The 20,617-nt window shown below is 50.7% G+C and overlaps 1 protein-coding gene across 2 annotated transcripts in view; it reads left to right on the forward strand.

Annotated features, from left to right (window-relative positions):
- ARMC9 (armadillo repeat containing 9) overlaps nucleotides 1-8,734 on the forward strand; it is a 141,641-nt gene extending 132,907 nt beyond the window's left edge. For both annotated transcript variants that reach the window (XM_072961844.1, XM_031677865.2), the window contains 2 exons: nucleotides 6,489-6,661; nucleotides 7,931-8,734. In XM_072961844.1, coding sequence (XP_072817945.1) covers nucleotides 6,489-6,661; nucleotides 7,931-7,953 — 196 coding nt within the window. In that variant the 3' untranslated portion in view covers nucleotides 7,954-8,734. The remainder of the gene's footprint in view (nucleotides 1-6,488; nucleotides 6,662-7,930) is intronic.
- Nucleotides 8,735-20,617: the final 11,883 nt, after the last annotated feature.

Genomic DNA, 20,617 nt, shown 5'->3' on the forward strand with positions numbered 1-20,617 from the left:
AGTGCTACTGAGAACAGGCAGAAGGCCTGGCAGAGCCGGCACCCACTGGTGGAGGAAGTCAGGGGGGCGAGGGGCGGGGAGGGTGCTGGAGTCACCCTCCTCAGGGCAGGCAGCACGCCTGCACCCCCCACTCCTGCTACTGCTGTTTGGGCTTCGGGCCAGCAGAGCTGTGTGGGGACAAGCCCACAGGAAAGACATGGAGCCTGGACTAGGGTGGGGGCCAGTCCCGGATACCTTGACCGGGCTGAGGATGTAAAGGAGAGCAGGGTGAGCCAGAGGGCCGAGCATCTGGTCTCCTCCAGCCCAACCCCTGACTGGCTGGGGCCCCAGGACCACCTGCCCTTCCTGGGCCTCCTCCCCTCTCAGAGTGGCTGGAGGTGGGCTCTGGGATTGGAAATGTCTGGGGCCCACACTAGTCAGCTGGATGGGGGGTTCTTTGGCCCACGGCACCCTCCTGAAGTGTGGGCTCAAAACAAGAGACCTCAGTGAGGTGGGGCCCTGCTGCCCTTGCCTCCTGGCACCCAGGGCCCCACCCAGAGCCAGACTTGCCACTCAGCCAGGCCAAATCTGCCCTTCCGGAGTAGGGGCCAGTTCTTTTTTCTTCCTATAAATGCTGAATTCATTTCTGAGGCTCATCTCTCTCCCCAGAAATGACTGTTTTCATGTAGACAGGGACCCCAAAGTCTCTCTTCCTGGAAACATTCCCTCATGACTTCCAGTGCAGTTACCCCGCTGGCCTTCCAAGCCCCTGTTGGGCACAGGTGCCCCCTCAGGGTTAAACCCATGGGTGCTCTCACCTTACTGTCAATCACTTGAATTCAACTCTTATTTAGGGGGCGCTGTTTGAGGAAGGGGAAGATGGAAAGAAGGAAACATATGCTGTTGTTCCCTCCCCTCCTTCCCAGTGACTCTCTGAGCCCTGCCTGGAGTAGTCTTTCCCCACGGCAACCTCCTCTTCACCCAGCGGCTCCAGGTCTCAGCTAAGTACCCTTTTCTCCCACCTGAACCCAAGATCCAGTCACACAGCACGTCCCCCTGCAAGGGGCCCCGGAGCCCACTGCGTGGTCACATGCTCCATGACCGTCTCCCACTGTCCTCAAAGATGGGCCATGTGTAGGGCATTTCCCTGTGTTCCCATACCCTGGCCCAGAGCAGGTGCTCAAAATATGTGTTTGATGAATCAGTAAGAGAAGGGGGGGGGCTCTCTGATGGATTGAGTGGCGGACCTATGTTCCTCAGCTTCCCCCAACTCCTCTCTCTCAGTCTTTAGCGGGAGGGTCGTCCCTGTCCCCAGAAGACGAGTGGTGCTGCTTGACCGCTCGGAACCGGCGGAAGGCCCTGGAGCTCGGGGTTTGGGTAGTGGACAGAATGATAACTTTTATCTCTTAGCCCAGACTTTGAAGTGGCTTAAAAATAATTGCAGCTCCAGTGCATAACTGCAACTGGTCTTGCTGTTGAAATTGCCTTCCTGGGATGTAGGGAGTTAAAAGGTTCAGGACCCACCACCCCACTGCCTTCCCTGGAGCCAAGCTTTCCTTTTCTTTTTTCCTATCCCTTCTTAGACTCCTTAGCTTTGAGTAGCCTGTTAACCAGGCTATGAAAATGCATTTTTTTAAAAGGGGGGTAGCATTTATCCCAAGAAGAGCCAAGGTGCTCTCCCGGGAAATCTGTCAAGACAGGCCTGGAGGGACTGGCCTGCACTTGGAATGGGCGGGGTTGGTTTCCAGCTGTCACCTCCGGGAAGGTGAGGGGCCAGGCTGCCCAGGCGGTCACATGGCCTTTCCCGCCACCCACCCACTGCCTGCCATCTACTGAGGTCCCACCCTGCGTGGCGCTGGCACATGGTCCATACAGAGATGGAGGGGAGCCCAGCTGGACAGGAAGGCATTTGCCTGGACATTCCCTCCATGTGGCCTGAGGGCAAGCGAGGGAATGGGCTCCTCCCGTGGGAGCTCTCACTCCAGCCCAGACGTCCGCCCAGTCCCAGGCCAGGATCAGTAGCAAACAGTGTCGAAGTTCCTATCCAGCCACAAATATCGTGGCTTTTAGAAAATAAGGAAGAAAGAGATTTTACCTATGTGTCCATATATGCTCTTCCCTTATCACATTTGTCCCCAGACGATAGATGACAGCTCGTGATGCCACATACAGTGCATCCTGCAAAAGGAAACTGCAGACTAAGAACAAGGAGGCCGGGGAAACCAGGGTAGCTTGACTGCGCGTTTATACACACACATACAGACACGTGTGAACTGTTGGTGAGCTTTTCAAATTTGCCTTCATCCGGCGTGGTCCCTCCCCAGACCCCCACCCCTCTCCCAGCTTTGCTGCAGCCCAGATGAAATATCCACAGCAAGGCTGAGAGCCAGTTATGGACCCTAATGAGCAGAGTCCACTTAGGGAGCCGCTGAGCACCTCCATCTGTGCCTTAATGCAAACGGTAGCTCCTCCGGAGGACTGAAGCTCCGTCCATCTGGCGTGAGAATGCTCAGCTGTGGGATCATGACTCAGCAGCATTCCAAACGCAAGTAAAGATTAAATATCTCCAGAAGCCTTTTATTGCTACTCCCAACACAATGCTCCTACTGATGAACAGAGATAGTATAAGCGAGCCGGCCTTTTCTAATACGTGATCGCCTGTCACGCGGGGCACCTCTCAATTTACCAATATATGGAAGTTTACCTTTTTCTAGTACCCAGCACCATGTGTTCCTGTAGCAGATTACTTTTTTCTAACTCGCAAGTGACTGCCGTCCATGTGCTTTTCCCATGTGCGTTTTTCGCTCTGCCCTAATCTGGCTGCATCTCCTGCCAGACCATTGCCATTTCCTGGCTCTGGCTCCTGGCTACCCAGGCTACCTATCCTGGGGGGATAGCTAGGGGGCATTCAGGGACCAAGCTGACTCTCACCAACAGCCATCCACCCCTGCCTCCCGCAGTGTCCTTCCCGGAAGGCGCTGATGCCATCATCCTTGCAGAGTTCAGTGACAGCGCCCAGCATCCTCAGTCAACACAACCGCCTCCTGCAGCCCTCAAGGTGGTTTGGAGGACCTCACGGGGGGTGGGCTCTGCCAAGCCAAAGGGGGCTCCCTGGGGTCTGCCAAGGGCTACTTTGTCCAATGCCAGAGGGAGGAGCCAGCCAGAGGGAGCCTCTGTCTGAGGGCGCTCTTTCCCCAACAACAACGCTGCCACCCTGGCCAAACAAAGGTCATACCCTAGGGCAAAGAGTAGGCTGGCTTTTAAAGTGTATTAGTCAGGGTTCTCCAGAGGAACTGAACCAACAGGAAGTGTGTATAATTAGATTTATTTTAAGGAATTGGCTCACCTGGTTATAGAGGCTTGGCAAGTCCAAAATCCAGAAGTGATTGGATGAGGCCCACCCACATTCTGAAGGATAACCTGCTTTACTCAAAGTCCACCTATTTAATCTTAACCTCACCCAAAATACACCTGCACAGAAATATCCAAAACAATATTTGATCAAATACCGAGGCGCCATGGCCCAGCAGCATTGACACACAAAATTAACCTACACATACGGGTTTTCATACGCATGGCCAAATTGCTCTCCAAAAGGATGGAGCCCTTTTCTGGTTGCCCTGGGTTGGGAGCTTGTAGATTCCCTTTCTCTCCCTTCACTTGCCAACTCCCCTCAGCTGCCCCTCACCCTGCAACTTGACCTTGTGGCCCACTGGCTTTAAGGCCCCATGAAATGAAGCAGGCCGGCCATCCCGGGCCTGTACAACTAGCTCCCCCACATCTGGCCACCCTGTCCCATGACCGTGTGATGGGCCATCCCCAGGTAACCCAAGGCTACCCCTCTGTCGTTACCGCTGCCAGGAACAGCGGCCAGTATTCACCTGAGTAGCTTTTACTAATTTCTCTCAATTGTTCCTTCTTAAAATGTAGTTGGGGCCACATTTAAAAATGGTCAAGATCGTCATTTTTACTTATGTCTATTTTACCAGAATTTTTAAATAGCTAACTGCTATAACAATGATAAAAATGTTGGAAATAGAATAGCAAAATAGAAAAAAAATCATTTGAACCAAATAATATTAAAGGAAAACCACCTCTCTAGCCCACATCAAGGACTGATCTATGCATATGTAAGAAAAGCATCAGTGGTACGTGCCTGTTTTCACATCGTTGCAGTCATACTTACGCGCCCTTCTGTACTGCTCTGTTTTTGGCCTTGTTCCGTTTTCTCTCATATGTCTGAGGAGCCCCCATCCTTACAGTTTACACTGATCATGTACTCTCATCTCATCGATACGCTGTAATTTGTGATGCCGTTGCCCTAACATTTTGCTTCTCTTTCACTCACTCATAATGCACACGTGTGCTGAGACCTGTGCTGGGCGCTGGGGATCAAAGATCAACCACACCAAATTCCTGTTTTTAGGAAGTTCACAGACAAGGAGGGCAATTTGACCAGTGAACTGATAAAAGGTCTAACATGGACACTATCTGGAGGGGTGATACTGTGAGTGACATAAAGATAAGTTTGCTTTTTAAAGAAAAAAATTATCTTAAAGTTTAAAAAAAAGTCATTGGACTTAATCCCACCCCCTCATCTTTTTCAAGCTGGTATGAAAGGTTTCCTGTCTAGAAGATGGACAGGTTTTATGCCAATCTTTCTCTAAATTTGAAATTGGAGACTTTTCAGATATCTAAATTTTACTTTTCTAATTGTTGAAGTAATAGATTCGCAGTGTGAAAAAGGGAGGCATATAGAAATGAGTCAAAAAATTACGCAGTCTCCTCCCAAGTCACACTCCTCAGAACCCGAACCCCCAGTTACTAAGCGCTTACCGCGACTGGGCCTGGGGCACTGCCTCACTGAAGCTTCAGAGCTGTTCTATAGGAAATATTTTACACTTGGGGAAAATGAGGCTTCCAAAATGTCAGCAGACTTGCTCACTCTCAGTCACCAGCTAGAGAGCAACAGAACAGGACTAAGAGTCTGGGTCCTTCCATGAGCCCGCCCTCGGGGGCCCCTGCAGCCTCCTCCCCTGCCACCAGATCCTACAGTCCCTGGCTTCATCCCCCAGCACATGCGCGCACACACACACACACACACATACACTCCCCACTGCCCACTGGGGAGCCCTGCAGACAGTCAGCATCTCCCTGTCCTGAGGGTGCGGAGGGGGCACACCCTCACTCACCAGGTTCACAGTATCCTCTGTGCACCCACTGTGTGCAGCCTGCAAATGGAAACGCCCAGTTATTGAAGGGAAGTGGGACCAGGAGCATCTGCTCCCTGCCGGGAGCTGAGCTGGTGCTTACATCAGCTCATTCAATGGTGACAACAATCCTGGGTGACAGCCTGGGGCTCCAGTCTTCAGAGTTGTTGTCAGGAAAACCAGCATGTAGCTAGCAGAGGTCCAGAAGTCAAGGTGGGCATGAGAGTTGAGCTTGTCTATAGCTCAGTGACAGCCAGAGAGCCAAGGGCTGGGCGGGGGACTCACATCCCCAGCCGCACCTGCGGTGGCTGCAGGCACCAAAAGAGAGAAGGGAGCTGGCTCCCAGACGTGGCCTCCAGTCTCCATTGGGCTGGGGTCCGGCAGGCATCTGGAGAATGGCTGGCTGTAAGATCCCACTGAGTTCAGGTCTTGGCCTTACTATCTGCTTGTAACATGTGTGACCTTGGGAAAGTTTACTAATTTGGAGCCTCAGTTTGGACAACTGTAAAATGGGGTAGTAATGCCTGCCACACAGGGTTGTGTGGCGGCTAAATGTCACCTTCTTAGCGAGGCCTTCCCTGGCTGCCCCTTCTAAATCAGTCTTCAATTGCTACTGTGGTCAATTACCACAAATTTGGTGACCGAACAAATGCACATTCATTATCTTATTATCTTAGAAGTCCTACACAGGACTCACTGGGCCGGAAACAAGGTGCCCACAGGACATGTTACTTTCCGGAGGTCTAAGGGCAAATCTCTTCTCTGTCTTTTCTGGCTTCTAGAGGCGTCCTGCCCTCCTTGGCTTGTGGCCCCTTCTCCACCCTCAAAGCCAGCAGCGTTGCATCTCTGGGCTTTTCTTCATGGCCATACCCATTTCCCTGACTCTCTTCTTCTACCTCTCTCTCCCAGTTTTAAGGAAACTTGTAATTACCTTGGGCTCACCCCCATAATCTAGGATAATCTCACATCTGCAGCCTTAATTCCCATTTGTCATGTACGGTTCCAGGGAGTAGGATGTGGACACTAATGGGGGCCATTACTCTGCCAGCCACACCTCCTGGCCATTCGATCTAATACTTTGTCTCCCATGTTCCTTGCTTGATCTCCTTCTTAGCATTTCTTTCTTTCGTCATCTCTGTCCTTCCCTAGAATGTGAGCTCCATGGGGCAGGGTTTATGCCTCTGGGTGCCCTATTCTACCTCCCCCTGCCCAGAGCAGTGCCTGCCTGGCATCTATTGGTGCTCCAAAGGGGAAATCCTTCCTTCCTCCTGTGGGTCTGCATTGCACGTTCTGTTCCAGGGAGTTTACATCAGGCTTCACCTGCAAGCCCCGGGCCCCCCGCACCCCGGAGATGCTGGATCTGAACTCACCCAAGGCCAAGGCATCGGCTGTGTCCCCCCAGTTCTCCTTGTGTGGCCCCCAGCAGGCTGGCCGCCCCGGCTCCACGATGTCCTCCACGAGGAGCCTGCAGAGTAAGTCAGCCTGGGGGGAGGGGGGATGAACTGGGCTTCCTCACCCGACTCGTGCTCCTCCTGTGCCCATCAGACCAAGGGGAGAGGCCCGCTTCCCCTCCCCATAGGACCAGGACCATAAATTTCTGTTTAAGAAGTTGCCCTTGGCCTCAGCAGCTCAGGCACAAGCTGGCAGAGTGAGACCCTCCAGGCAGTATGTGCCACTCAGTGACGAGGTGCCCGTGCGTGGGGCTTGCGTGGTCAGACCTGAAACCTGGACCTGCCTTCTGGTGGGAGGCAGCCAGCAACTGCTCAGGGCAGCCTCGTGATCAAGCAGAAGCAGGTGCTTCCTCGTGGGCCAGGCAGAGGGGCCGCCAGAGGGACTTGGACCCCACTCTGTCCCTGAGGCCACCCTCCTGCCCTTTTGCTCATGGTAAAGACCGTTTCTCTGTCTCCCCTCCCAGCTGGCCAGCTGACCAACCCCACCCCCACCCCACTCCCCAACTGAGCCTGGACTTTTCTAAAGGGCTTTACTAAAAAGAACGGAAAACAAAAGAGAAGCCAAACAAAAGAATGTCAGGCGGGACAGAATCAGTCACACTCAGGATATATGCACTCCTGTGACTGTTCCCCACCCCCTCTTCCTGACAGGGCCCTGGGCGCTGTGGCCAAATGGGGACCCTTTGAGCTGGAAGCGTGGATAATGGGCCAAGTCTGCACAGCACGGGGCGTGCGCAGAACCGGGGGAAGGGGCGGGGTCCTTCTCTCAGCACCTCTCTGCTGGGAAACACACAGCGAAGCCCTAACCCCATCTCCCCACCCGCAGTGCAGGTCAGGCTGCTTCCAAACACAGGGCCACAGGAAACGCCAGCAAATGCAGGCCAAGCTGGGCCTGGAGAGGGGCAGACAGGCCTCGCTATCCCTACCTGACTTCCAGGCTGCACCAGGCCAGGCCCGGGAGCCCCATCTAGGAATGGTCACAGTAGCAGCACCCAGGAGCTGAGGGGCCAAGAGCACCACACGGCCCCCGGGGTGGGGAGCAGCAGACGCAGGTCCCAAACACACGAGCTGCTGCTAGCGAAGCTCACTGAGTCCCCACATGGAGCAGCCTGCTTCCTGGGAGGAAAGTGTGACCACAGAGTCAGGCCCTGATCACAGAGGAGGCGACCCGGGCAGGGAAGGTTCTCTGCCTTCTGTCTGCCCACAGCTGGTTGAAGGGAGGGCTGACAGAGGGGGCTCTGTGCCGAGTCAGCCCTGGTGCTGGCAGCTTGCTTGGCTTTTCTTCTCCAGGCGGCCACGCTTCCAGGAAGTGAGGTGTCACCGTCCCCTTGCCCAATGACCCAGCCAGCTTCCTGTTCTCAGCCAGCTGCTGCAGGTGACAGATGGGAAGAGACAGTTATCTCTGAGCCGCTGAGTGGCCTGAGGAGGCCAGCTCTCCAGCGTCCAGGGGCAGGCCCACCGCAGCCCGCAAGCCGGGCTCCTGACACTGCCCTTCCTGCCTACCCTCCCCCGGCACCCAGCTGAGGGAGCAGCAGAGCCAAACCCACCAGCTCATCCACCTCCAGAGCTTGCATGGAGAAGCCAAGTCCGGACAGCTCAGCCAGAGACAGGACATCGGCCTCAGTGGAAACCCGGTCCTCCTCACTGAGACCAACTACGAGGAAACAGAAGGGACTTAGAATAAGGGAAACTCATGCTCAAGCCTCTGCCTGAGCAGCAGACTTGGTACTTCCTTCCTCTTTTAAACTCTGATGAAAATTTGGTACCTTACCCACTATGGCTGGGAATACAGCAGTTCCAAAGCAGCCCCGTGCTTCTGCACATGTGTTTTAAGGGCTCAGAGGGCTGACCAGTTTAATGCCATTTCCCTCCTTCCATTAAGACCATAGATGCAAACAGCATCACTGGCACTGTGACTGGTCTCTGTGGGAGGAGGCCTATGCTTGCTCTTTGCTAGGGGTGACATCAGGGCCCACTTAGGAAAGGGGAAGAAATTTCACGTGCAGAGCCAGCAATGTTACCCAAGCTAGTAGCAGGGTCTGACCTGTCCTAAAACAGAAATATTGAAATAAAATTATCAGTATTTAGATGGTACTTGTGTGTGCCTGTGTGCCTGTGTGTGTGTGTGTGTGTGTGTGTGAGATAAATAAAATCACATGCTATCTCCCAGGAAGTCCATTTGCCTTGGCCATGCCCGTTAGTGGAGACATCTCAGTGGTCCCACTGACATAAATTAAGGATAAGCATTGTGTTTTTCAGTGGCCTTCTGACTCCTCAGGAGAGCAGGCAGAGAAGGTAAACAGGAGAACGTTGGGGCAGGCAAGAGGCCAGGTTACCCCTGCAATGATGACCGTAAACACTTCATGGGCTGGGACCCTGGGTAAACTTGCGAGTTCTTGGCAGTGGTGCAAGTCTGGGCGTGTTAGGACTCTGTGGGCCAGAAAACACAAATACTTTTCTCAGTATTATTGACACGGACAAACAGGAGACACAAAGACTGAGTCCCTGAAATGGAAGCGCTCCATGGTGAAACCGTGAAAAGGCAGAGTGTAGATGAACAGCAGAGGAGCATCATGGAAAAATCTCTCTAATTCTCCTGAGCAAATCCACTCCCTCCAGATTCCTCAGATGCCGCTGATGGGCACAGCCTTACCCTGCCTTGGCGTGGGAGCAGCCCCGTCTCCAGAATCCAGAGGGAGTGAGAGATTCACCCGTTACCATCCATTCTCTCCCTGATGCAACGATGGCTTCTGTTTCTCTGTCAAGCCTACGGATGAGCTAAAGTCTGTTTTGTAAATGGCCGTTTGGGGAAAAGAAAAGACCATCTTTTAGTGATGCGGGAAGTATCCAACTGGGGCAAACTACACTGAGGTCACCAGGTGTGGTCTGGATGGCTCTCCGGGAAGAGTAAATAAGGCCTTGGCCTCTGTACTGCACCCTAGGAGAGCCCTCTTGTAGACAACACACTTCCACATCCCAAGACTGATGGCACAAAAGTGTCTCTGTAAAATACCAACAACTAATTTGTTAACATTCCAGCTATCTGCTGGCCTAATGGGAGCTGGTTGTGAACATGGTCTAAGCAAGGACAACCCAAATACACAAACCAAAATGTTTTCACAGGTCATCTAATCGTGCAGCTAATCACAGGGCATCTAATCGTGGAGATTTAATTGTACAGCTCCTAGGATTTGCCCATGAAACCCACCCAGGGAAGCCATGGAGAGAAGTCTATGGAACTTTTGAGAAATGGGAGGCCTTCAGAAAGAGTCCTTCTGCCCCTAGAAGCTGACCTCAGGTCTCTGGTTACCTGGCCCCCTAATTTCTCCTGAGTAGGACTTGATCTTACTTACTTCATTCACAAGATGTAAATGACAACAATTTAAATTATGACTCTTGGTGAGAATATAAGAGGCAGGTAAAAGTTTGAGATCCAGTCAGATACCAGGGATAACTCAGTAGATTAGGAAGGATTTGGCCCAAATCAGAAAAGCTTAAAAAAAAAAAAAAAAGCACAAATAAATAAGATTAATGCAAAAAATCCATGACAAAGTATCAAACTTTTTAATAAAAACAGCATCTGACCCTCTGCTTCTATGACCCTACTTTGCTTGCAGAACCCTAATCCCAGCCCCGATTCCAATAAAGCTTTATTTACAAAAATAATAATTAAGTTGTGTTAAAAACAATGGGAATAAATATGCAAAACTCTTCCCTTCCTAATTTTACTCTTCATCCTAGAGGTTACTTACGTCTCTTGTATCTGGGGAAGGGGGTGTGGATAGGATGTAACGCTACTATGCATTGCTCCCCAAGTCTGTTCAGTGACATCATTTTGGTAGCTTGAAATTGTCCATGGAGGGGATATTTACACCACAGAAACTGACAAACACTACAAACCAGGGCTCCCCCAGCCCCCAAGAAGCAGAGTTGGTTGTGAAGTCATAGGCGAGGAGGTACAGCCTGAGGCAGAAGGTTGGGTGGACCAGGCCTGCAGGCAAGCTGGAAGGGGCAGGGCGGTGTGTGCCCTCTAGAATGGCCAGCACACAGGGCGGCATGTGCGGGAGACAGGTGGTGGCTGCATCATGTCACCTCCGGGCCTTGACCGGAGCTCTTGCAAGAGCTGGCCTGGAGCCTTTCTCCCAGGTCATGTGGTAACTGCAGGTTACATGCAGTGACTCTGGGTGTGTTTGAGCACCATCCTTCTTGGTTGCTGCTTACACTTTCACTGCCTCTGTGCTGCCTAGAAACACACCTGCCACGCAAGCTTAAGGGCATGGTGCTGCTCCTTCTGCCAGTCACCATGGTAGATCATCCTCCCAGGACTTTAGGTTCTGGTTCTTGAACACCCAGATCGGGGCACTGGCAGGACTGAAAGGGAAGTTAGTATGGGATGCCCACCTCACACCAGCAGGACCTCAGGTGGCAGCCAGGCCAGGCTTGAAGTCAGGCAACAGCATCTTTGAGGCAGAAGCCAGGCAGGGGGTCCCTGAGACTTAAAGGTCCAGAGGGCTAGGGTCTGGGCATACTGGGGACCTGGTTTCACTGGCAGAAGGCAGGCACAGAGCCTGGATAAAGTGCCTGAGCCAAAGGTAAGAAGAGTGGGAGCAAAAGTGGCCAGGGCATGAGAAGGAGGGACACTAGCGCCATCCCCAGGTCAAAGCCAGCCCCCAAGGGCCGCACCTGGGAAGCGGCATGACTGAAGGGCTTGAGGCCTCCCGGATCCCAGGCCCCAGGATTCGAGGGGCTGGAGCCAGGTGTTGGGAGCTTCCTGCTGAGCCATCTTCAGGGAGACCCAGTTTCTGAGCCCAAAGCTCCACAGACAAGGCCCCAGTTGCCTTGGGCAGAGGGGCCCAGAGGCTGGGGAAGTGTTGGGTGCGGACTCCTGGGCAGGGAGTCAATGGCCTGGACCCTCCCTCCACAAAGAGCATGGAGCGGCAGGCACAAAAATCAGGCAAAAGAGAAGGATTTCTGAGCTTTTGGGGACCCCCCCCCGGAGGGATTCAGGGAAATAGTGAGAGACATGGGGACCTGGCTATCACCAGACCACCTTGGAATCCCAAGGAGACAGATTCCCCCATCACAGAAAAGGGGGCCAAGCCAGGCCAGGCCAGACCCTCCCCTGATCACGCCCCTGCAACTGGAGCTTTGCTGTTCAGAGGGCTTCGAGGAATGGGGAAGAAAGGAGGGAGTGGCATTTCATCACAATGACCTCAGGGAGGATCAACTGCTCAGAAAGGTGCAGGGGTGCAGCTGGTGAGGGGGAGCTGTGACCTCGGGGTGGCAGAGGCCCCGCTAAAGCTGGGGTACAGGGCGACCACACAACTCCTGACATGGCTCTGCCACACCATCTGTGCCTGGGATGCCTTGATGATCAGAAATTGGGGTGCTACCATGAGATGCCTGAGCAGACCTCCCTCCAAGTGGGGGGGCTCTTCCCCCCTTCTCCCTCCCACCTCTGGCCGCAGAGTCCAAAAGGAAACCTCTGCCTTGACCCTGCCCCCCTGAGGTCTTGCAAGGTGGGAGGTGGACTTGAGCCAAGCCGGTCAGACCTGGGGACCCCTTTCCTTCTGGATGGCGAGGCTGAGAGGCTGGCTGCTGGTGGCCATGCCCCCGCCTGCAGGAGGAAAAATGAGGCACCACTGAGGAGGAGGCAGAGCTCCATCCCTGGGCAGAGTCCTGGTATCAGCTGTTTCCAGCAGCACCTGGACCTTTTCTGCTTATCTAGGCCGATAAATCACCCATAAATCCCTACCTTTCTTTCTTCTTTCTTTTTTTTTTTTTTTTAATGATTCTTCAGGTTGGGTGTGTCACTTACTGGCAACCATAAGATTTAAAATTAAAACAGTGACCCATCCGCTCAGACCTGCCCGCCACATTGCTCCCAGTCTGCCTTCAAAACCCACCTTCACCGGCACTTCGAGGCTGCAGAAAAGCATCGTTAACCTGGATTCTGAATTTTTTCATTTGCAGCTGCGCTCCCTCCCACACGCAGGCTCCTCTCCCCAGCCTGCAGGAAGTGTGTCGATGTTGTGGTTCTGCCCCTTGGCCTCCGGTCCTTTCAGCGAAAGCTCATTTTGCTGGGTCCCTTGTGATCCTTTAGCAGCAAACACCCCGCTAATAAAGTTCCAGACCACTCACCCCTCATTCCTGAGAGAGCAGTTTTCCACCTGCACTGTTTTCTCAAAAAAGTGAGGGTCCCTTCTGTGACATGTGTCATGCAGGACTAGGAAGGGACAAGAAAGGTGACCATGAGGCCAGGTGTGGAAAATCAGCAGCAGGAGTAAAGGTGGGACTGACAGTGATGCTGCAGCTCCAAGTTCACCATCCGCCCAGGGACTAGACTCCCTCCACTACCTTGGTCGTGAGCGTCAAGGTTCCTGTGAGGATTCTGAGGTCACCATAAGGCAGGAGCAGAAGTAGCCCATACAAACTGGACCAAAAAGTCTAATATCCTAGTTGCAGTTAAATACATCTTCTCAGAAACTCTGTCTGGCTCAGAGATAAAATACACCACCATCTTTTTCCTGCAAGACAGTGTGGCTAACAAAAAAGTTTGCTTCCAGAGAGTAAAAGGCAGTGACTGCTCCCTAGGATGGGTCAGGCAGGCACAGACATGCCTTCATTGCCCTTTGTGCCCTCCTATCTGGAACAGCTATGGCCTTGTCCCCTCTACACCCTGGGGCAGACCTCCCAGCCCCGGGCTCCCGGCTCAGCCCCTCTGCCCTCACGCAGGCCTCCGTTGGTTGGCTACTACTGTTACTGCATCAGATCCAGACCTGGGTTCTCTGTTCTCCTTCACTGGTTCTCCACCGTCTATAATCGGGGCTCCCCCACACCTGCATTCTAATGTTAAGGAAAGATCCTGGGTCCCACTCTCCAGAATCGTGGGTCCCCTGGCTCTGAAAATGCCCCCACCCCACCCCCTCACTGACCCGCTTCCTTCTAGCCCCTCCTCTCTCATCTACGTGGGGCTCCCGGCAATCTTCCAGCTCCTGCCCCAGTCAGATGACAGTTCCAGGGGGAGGAAGGGCACGGGGTACTCCACCCAGGGACAAGAGGGTAGAGGACAGCAGCGGAGACCTTCACCCCTCTCCCCGCTCCTGCCCGGGGCTTCTGGCTCCATAAACTCCGGGAATGCAGGTGGCATCCTGGGTCTACGGTCAGCCTCAAACCAAGACCAAACCAACTCAGAAACACAGTCCACGATCGGGCCAAGATGGTGCGAGGTACAAATCCCAGGGAGGAGGCTCCCAGTCAGAGAAATGGTTCTGTCAGGGTCTCCCCTCCCCGTTTTGATGGGGAGGGCAGGGCGGGGTGGGGAATGGGAGAAGAGCTGCCACTCGGAAGTGGGCGGAGGGGCCCGTGACGACGTGGCCTCCCTTGGCCCCCTCTCTCTGGCTTCTCTGAAAGTGGAGCAACTCAGCCTTAAGGCCAAAGGCCTTGCTCTCTTGCCAGAAGCCCAAGGCTGTCAGAAGGGTAACTGTCCATGGGGGATAGGGTGGGAAGGGGCACTGAGCCCAGCTCCCCCAGTCCTGCTGGAAGCTTCCTTGGTCAAGCAGGACTGGGTGTGGGGTTTCACCTTCCCAAAGCAGACTGAGCTGAAAGAGGGCGGGAAAGGTCAGCACCAAAGGCGGGCCTCACAGCTTCATTCCTAGTATTGTCTAAAGCCGGGGCAGTGGGGTGTGGGGGTGGGGGGAGGCCCCACAGGTGGGCAGCTCCCTGCAGGCACTTTCAGCGCATGGAGTCGCGTGTCGTCTGTTCCCAGCCTCTGTTGGCGGGGCTGCAGCCCCAGCTCCATCTCAACTGGTGCCTTTCAACTCCTTGCACGTCTCCCATCTCAACGTGGACAGGGCCGTATGGTCCCTTACCCCTGGCTGAAGGATACCCTCTCACAGTGCCTGGAGCAGGCTGGGGTCTCCACTAACGCAGGGGCACCGTCCCCAGACAGGTGTGTCACACTGCATCTGTCTTACCGCTTTCTGGGCAGAGTTTGGCTTCCTGAGACCCCACCCTGGGCCCGGGGGTAGGGAAGCAAGACCAGCAGCCAGGCAGGGGAGTGGGTGGGGATGTGGGGGCTGAGCAGATCACCCTGGTCCAGGCTCAGGGGGCTCTCACTTGCGAGGAAGGAAGGCCCTGCCAGCTCCTAGGGAAAGGTGAGCCCCCAGGAAACACAGGATTGGGCTGCTCCTGCCTCTGTCTACCTGGATGACATCCCATTTGTGCCTTGGCCCCTGCCTGCCCTTCCCCACTCATCCCTAGTCCTCCTTGGGACTCTACTGGGACATCAGCTCCTGGGAGACCTTTTCCGTCCCCATTGCTGACATAGCAGACACCCAGTGTCCTGTGTCCTGTGCCCAGTGTCCCATGGGGCAGGAACACAGCACACCTGAATGTGCAGGAGTCACCTGGGCAGGGCTGGTGGCCTGGAGTCCATCCCAACAAGCACCAGGGCGCTGGCTCTCAATCCAGGGCTCCCCAGCCACACCCTCGAGACCCGGCCCCTCACTCTGGAGTTGTTCCTGGCTGGATCTCAACTCTGCCTCCCTACAAACCCCCTCAGGGAACCTGTGTCATAATCACTTCTTGTTCTTCTTAACAGTTTTATTGAGGTATTACTGACATGCAATCAACTATGTGCATGAAATGTACGATGTGAAAGATTATGATATGTGTAAACACCCATGAAACCACTGCCACAAGCAACGGAGTGAACAGACCCATCAACCCCAAGTTCCTCCAGCCTCTTGTGACTTCTCCCTTCTGCCCCTCCCCCAGCTCTAGGCAACTGATTTTACTATATTAAAGACACATTTGCATTTTCTAGACTTTTGCATACATAACATAATCACACAGCAGGTATTCTTCCTTACCTGGCTTCTTTCACTCAGCATTATTATTTTGAGATTCATCCCGGTGTGGCAGGTATCAATCATTTAGTCCTTTTTATTACTGAATAGTATTCCATTGTATAATATCACCATTGGTTTATTTAGCTACTAGAAATAAAGATGCTATGATCATTCATGTACAAGTCTTCACATATGGATATGAGTTTTGTATCTGTTTGGTAAACACTTGAGAGTAGGAGTAAAACAATGGCAGGCAGGATCGTGTGGTAACTTAACTTAACTTAGTAAGAAACTGTCCAACAATTTTCCAAAGTTTACTTGAAAAGTTTACTTTCCAAAGTCCAGTTTACATTCCCATCACCAACGAACAAGAGTTCCAGTTGCCCACATCCTCAGTAACGCCTACCACGGTCAGACTCAGTCATTCAGACATTCTGATAGATGGGCGGTGTTCTCTCCTTGTGATTCTAATTTGCATTTCTTTCATGACTAATGATGTCAAACATCTTTCATGTGATTATTTGCTATCTGTAGATATTCTTTGGCGAGATGTCCATTCAGTCTTTTGCTGATGTTTTTTCATGGGGTCATTTGTCTTCTAAGGACTATATTTGAGAGTTCTTTGTAGACTCTAGATACAAGTCCTTCCTCCGGGATGTGCTTTGCAAATAGTTTCTCCCAGCTGATGACTTGTCATTATTCTTTCCCAAATGTCTTTGAAAGAGCAGACATTCTTAAGTTTGTTCAAGTCCAAATAATTGATTTTGTTTACTTTTATGAATCACACTTTTAGTGTTGTATCTAAGAAATGTTCATTTCCATTGCGGCACCTGGCACTCACCTGTATGCCCATGATGCTCAATCAATGCTTGTGAAAGGCAGAACCAGGGAGCAGAGTTGGGGAGAGAGGCAGGCAAGCTGAAGGGGCTTTGGCCCTAAATGTGCAAAGACCAGAGATTCTGGGAGACACAGCTCCAGAAATCTTGCTAAGGAAGTGCGGTGGAAGTTTCCCAGAAGGAGGTGGGGGAGGTTGCAGGAGCAGGGGGGCAGGCTGGGGAAGGGAGGGGGCAACTTTGGGCTCAGATGCCATTGTCTCCAGCCATTCAGTGAAAAGTGCTATTTACCTTCTTCCTTTTCTCTCCTTTCCTCCCTCCCTCCCTCTCTTCCTCCCTTCCTTCCTTCCTTCTTTCCCTGACTCTGCCTCCTCTTTATTTCTTTCTCCCTTGTTTGTGAGCTAGCCTTATATCTCCTCTGAGAACTGTTTGCTCATTTCCTTTCCCTCGTTTCTTTCCCGAGCTCTTCCTGTTTGTTTTCAACTAGGTGAGCGCTGATGTTGTGAAACATCAGCCTTTTCTATCCTGTTGCTGCAAATCTTCCTCGGAATCATAATTTTCTTTTTTCAGCTTCATTGAGGTATAATTGACAATATAAAATTGCAAGGCATTTAAAATGTACATCTTGGGGATTTGACATAGGTCCACATTGCAAAAGCATTCCCTCATCTAGTTAATTAACACATCCAGCACCTCAAGGTTAGCTAGTTATTAAGTTATTTCGTGAGAACATTTAATTTCTACTCTCTACGCAAATTACAACTATACAGTATGGTGTTATCAGTTCCAGTCATCAAGTTTTACATCAGATCCTCAGACCTTATTCATCTTACAGCTGAAAGTTTGTATCCTTTTACCAATCTTTCCCTATTTCTCCCACCTCCAGTCCCTGGCAACCACTCTTCTGTTATCTGTTTCTAGAGTTTGACTTTTTTTTTAGATTCCACATATAAGTGATACCACACAGTATTGATCTTTCACTGTCTGGCTTAGCATAATGCCCTCAAGGTCAATCCATGTTGTTGAAAATGGCAAGACTTCCTTCTTCCTCATGGCTGAATGATATTTGTGTGTGCGTGTATATCTTCTTTATCCATTCATCCATTGATGGTTATAAAATAAATTATCACATATTGAGATATAGGGGAGTCATTCTGGTTTATATATAAGTTAACTTGAATTTTATGCTAACTAAAAACAGCCTATTTGTGGCCTATCAAATAAACATTGTACATCTGTTTAATTATAAAAGGAAAGGGCACATTAATCACAAGTAAAGAATATCCATGTTAAAAATAAAGATTAAATGACTCTTTTCTCAGGACACCAGTGCTGGAACTCCTTTGATGATAAGACTCACTTCCCAGGTGCCAAGGTCATACATGTTGTGTACGTCTGTTTTTTGTTTTTTGTTTTTTGAAAACTTGAAGAAATGTAACCCTGGCTTGTTTAATGTCCTTTGTTCTGACAAGATCTAAAACTCTCCAGATCAGTTTCTCAGAGTAATCTGAGTTTGTCCTCAATTTGGCTCAGATAAAACTCTTTTCTATTCTTATTATTGACTGTTTATTGATTTTCTTCAACAATGGACACTTAGGTTGTTTCCATATATTAGCTATTGTGAATTATCTTGCAGTGTATATGGGAGTGCAAATGTCTCTTTAAAACCCTTTTTTTTCATGTCCTTTGGATATGTACCTAGAAGTGGATTGCTGTATCATATGGCAGTTCTATTTTTAATTTTTTTAAAGATTCTCTGTACTATTTTCCATAATGACTGCACCAATTAACACTCCCACCAAAAGTGCACAAGGGTTCCCTTTTCTCAACATTCTTACCAACAATTGTTATCTTTTCTCTCTCTGATTTTAGCCATCCTAACAGGTTGTGAGGTGGTATCTCATTGTGGTTTTGATTTGCATTTCCCAGATGATTAGTGATGTTGAGTACCTTTTAAAGTACCTGTTGACAATTGGGCTGTTTTCTTTGAGAAAATGTCTATTCAGTTCCTCTGACCATTTGTAAATCAGAATGCTCAGGGTATTTTGCTATTGAGTTGTTTGAGCTCTTTATATATTTTGAATATTAACCCCTTATCACATATAAAATTTGCAAATATTTCAAATTCCATTGATTGCCATTTCATTTTGTCAATGGTCCCTTTGCTTTTTGGTTTGATACAGTTCCACTTGTTTATTTTTGCTTTTGTGGTCTTTCCTTTGGTGTAAAATCCAAAAAACCCAAAAAATTGCCAAGACTAATGCCAAGGAGCTTACCCCCTGTTTTTCCCTAGAAATTGTATGGTTTCAGGTTGTAATCCATTCAAGTCTTTAATCCATTTTGAGTTGATTTGGGGTATGGTGTAAGACAGAGGTCCAGTTTCACTCTTCTGCATATGGCTGTCCAGTTTTCCCAATACAATTGTATATTCTTGGCCTTGCCTCTTTTGTTCTGAATTACTACGTATACGTGAATTTATCTCTGAACTCGTCATTCTGTTCCATTGATCTTTGTGTCTGTTTTATGCCATACTGTTTTGATTACTATTGCTTTGTAATATAACTTGAAATCACAAATGTAGTTCCTCCAGCTTTATTCATCTTTCTCAAGATTGTTTTGGCTGTTTGGAACCTTTTGTCGTTCCATATAAATTTTAGGGTTTTGGGGGTTTGTTTGTTTGTTTGTTTTTTTTTTCTGTTTCTGTGAAAAACACCATTGGAATTTTGTTAGTGCAGGCCTGGGGGGATAGCCAGATAAGAACTGCGTGCCTGTTTGTATAGTCTGGTGGGTCTCAGGGACAAAAGCCCCATGGGCTTTCAGGGCTAGGTGTTTTGGGGGCTCTTCCCTCGGGTAGTAGTCTTAGAAGTTGGGGCCCTAGATGTTGGGTCCAAACGCTTCACTCCTCAGGGAGAAGCTGGGGGCTGTAAATTCCCTCCCTGTAGAGGTCACTGTACCAGGGATGGAATACATGGCAAGAGTATGTCTCAAACTTTCCTACCATTTTGATGTTGATATTTTCCCATTTTCTCAATGTGCAGTTGTCACTCAGCAGGTTTCTGGATTCCTTTCAGAGAGAATTTGCTCTGTGTGTAGCTGTAGATTTGATATGTTCCTGGGAGGAGGTCAGTTCAGGAGCCTCCTATGTCTCACCTTGGACCACAACTCCCTTTATCTTTTGACCTTGTCAACATTTACAAGTTTGATAAGCCAACCTAGAAAATCTTCAGACAAGTCACTCTTCCCTGGCTCCCAGGTGTCGGCTTTCTCCCCAGTGACCTCAGCCCTGCTTGGTGAGGAAGGGGCAGGGCTGGGCCACCTGAGCTTCTGGATGAACTGCCTCAGACCTTTGAAGGCTCTGAGATCCAAGAGAGCCCATCCCTCCCACATCCTTTGCCATCCCCAAGCCTGTGCAGTGGTGGCTGCCCCAAGTCCTGGGTGCCCTGTCTCCTACCACCCATGAGGGCAGGCTGTTTGGGAAACAGTGAATGCAGTCAGATAACAGTAACAGCATCAGTCCAGAACCTTCGGTTGTAGGTGATAAAAACCACCTGCAAAAAAAATTATTGGCACCTGGAACCAAATCAGGGGAGGCAGGTGGCATGAGTTCTTAGGCCCTATATTATCTTCCTAATGCTGCTTGTACCAACTTACCACAAACTAAGCAGCTCGAAATTTTTTCTCTCACACTTCTGTAGGTCAGAGGCCCAGGCTGGCTTAGCTAGTTTTTCTGCTCAGAAATTTTACAAGGTCAAAAACAAGGTGAGGTGGGCTCTTACTGGGAGACTCTGGAAGAATCTGCTTCTAAGCTCATTCAGACTATGGGCAGAATCCAGCCCCTTGCAGTTACAGGACTGAGGTCCCTGTATGCTCGATGGCTATTATGTGGGGGCCACCCTGAGCTGCCAGAGGCCTCTCTGGTCTCTGAGCTCCAAGTAGGTCTCTATGCCTGTTTCACAACCAGATAAGGAATGTCAAATCCCTGTCATACGGGAGTCTCTCCGACTTTCCCTTTTGCTTCCAGCCAGAGTGGTTCTCTGCTTTCAAGGCCACTTGTGATGAGATTGGGCCCACCTGGATAATTGAAGCTAACCACCCCATTTCCAAGTCTGTAAGCTTAATTACATCTGCATCCTTTTTGCCGATATCCTCACATAGTAACAGGTTCTGGGGATAAAGGCATAGACATCTTTGATGCAGGGGCACTGTTTTACTGACCACAGGGCCCCTAGATCCAGGGTTCCGGCCCTGTTCAGACTCCTGTTTCTCTGCTGTGTGTTGTTTTTTGTTGTTGT

This window comes from Vicugna pacos, chromosome 5 (assembly GCF_048564905.1).
Source record: "Vicugna pacos chromosome 5, VicPac4, whole genome shotgun sequence".
In the NCBI taxonomy this organism is placed as follows: domain Eukaryota; kingdom Metazoa; phylum Chordata; class Mammalia; order Artiodactyla; family Camelidae; genus Vicugna; species Vicugna pacos.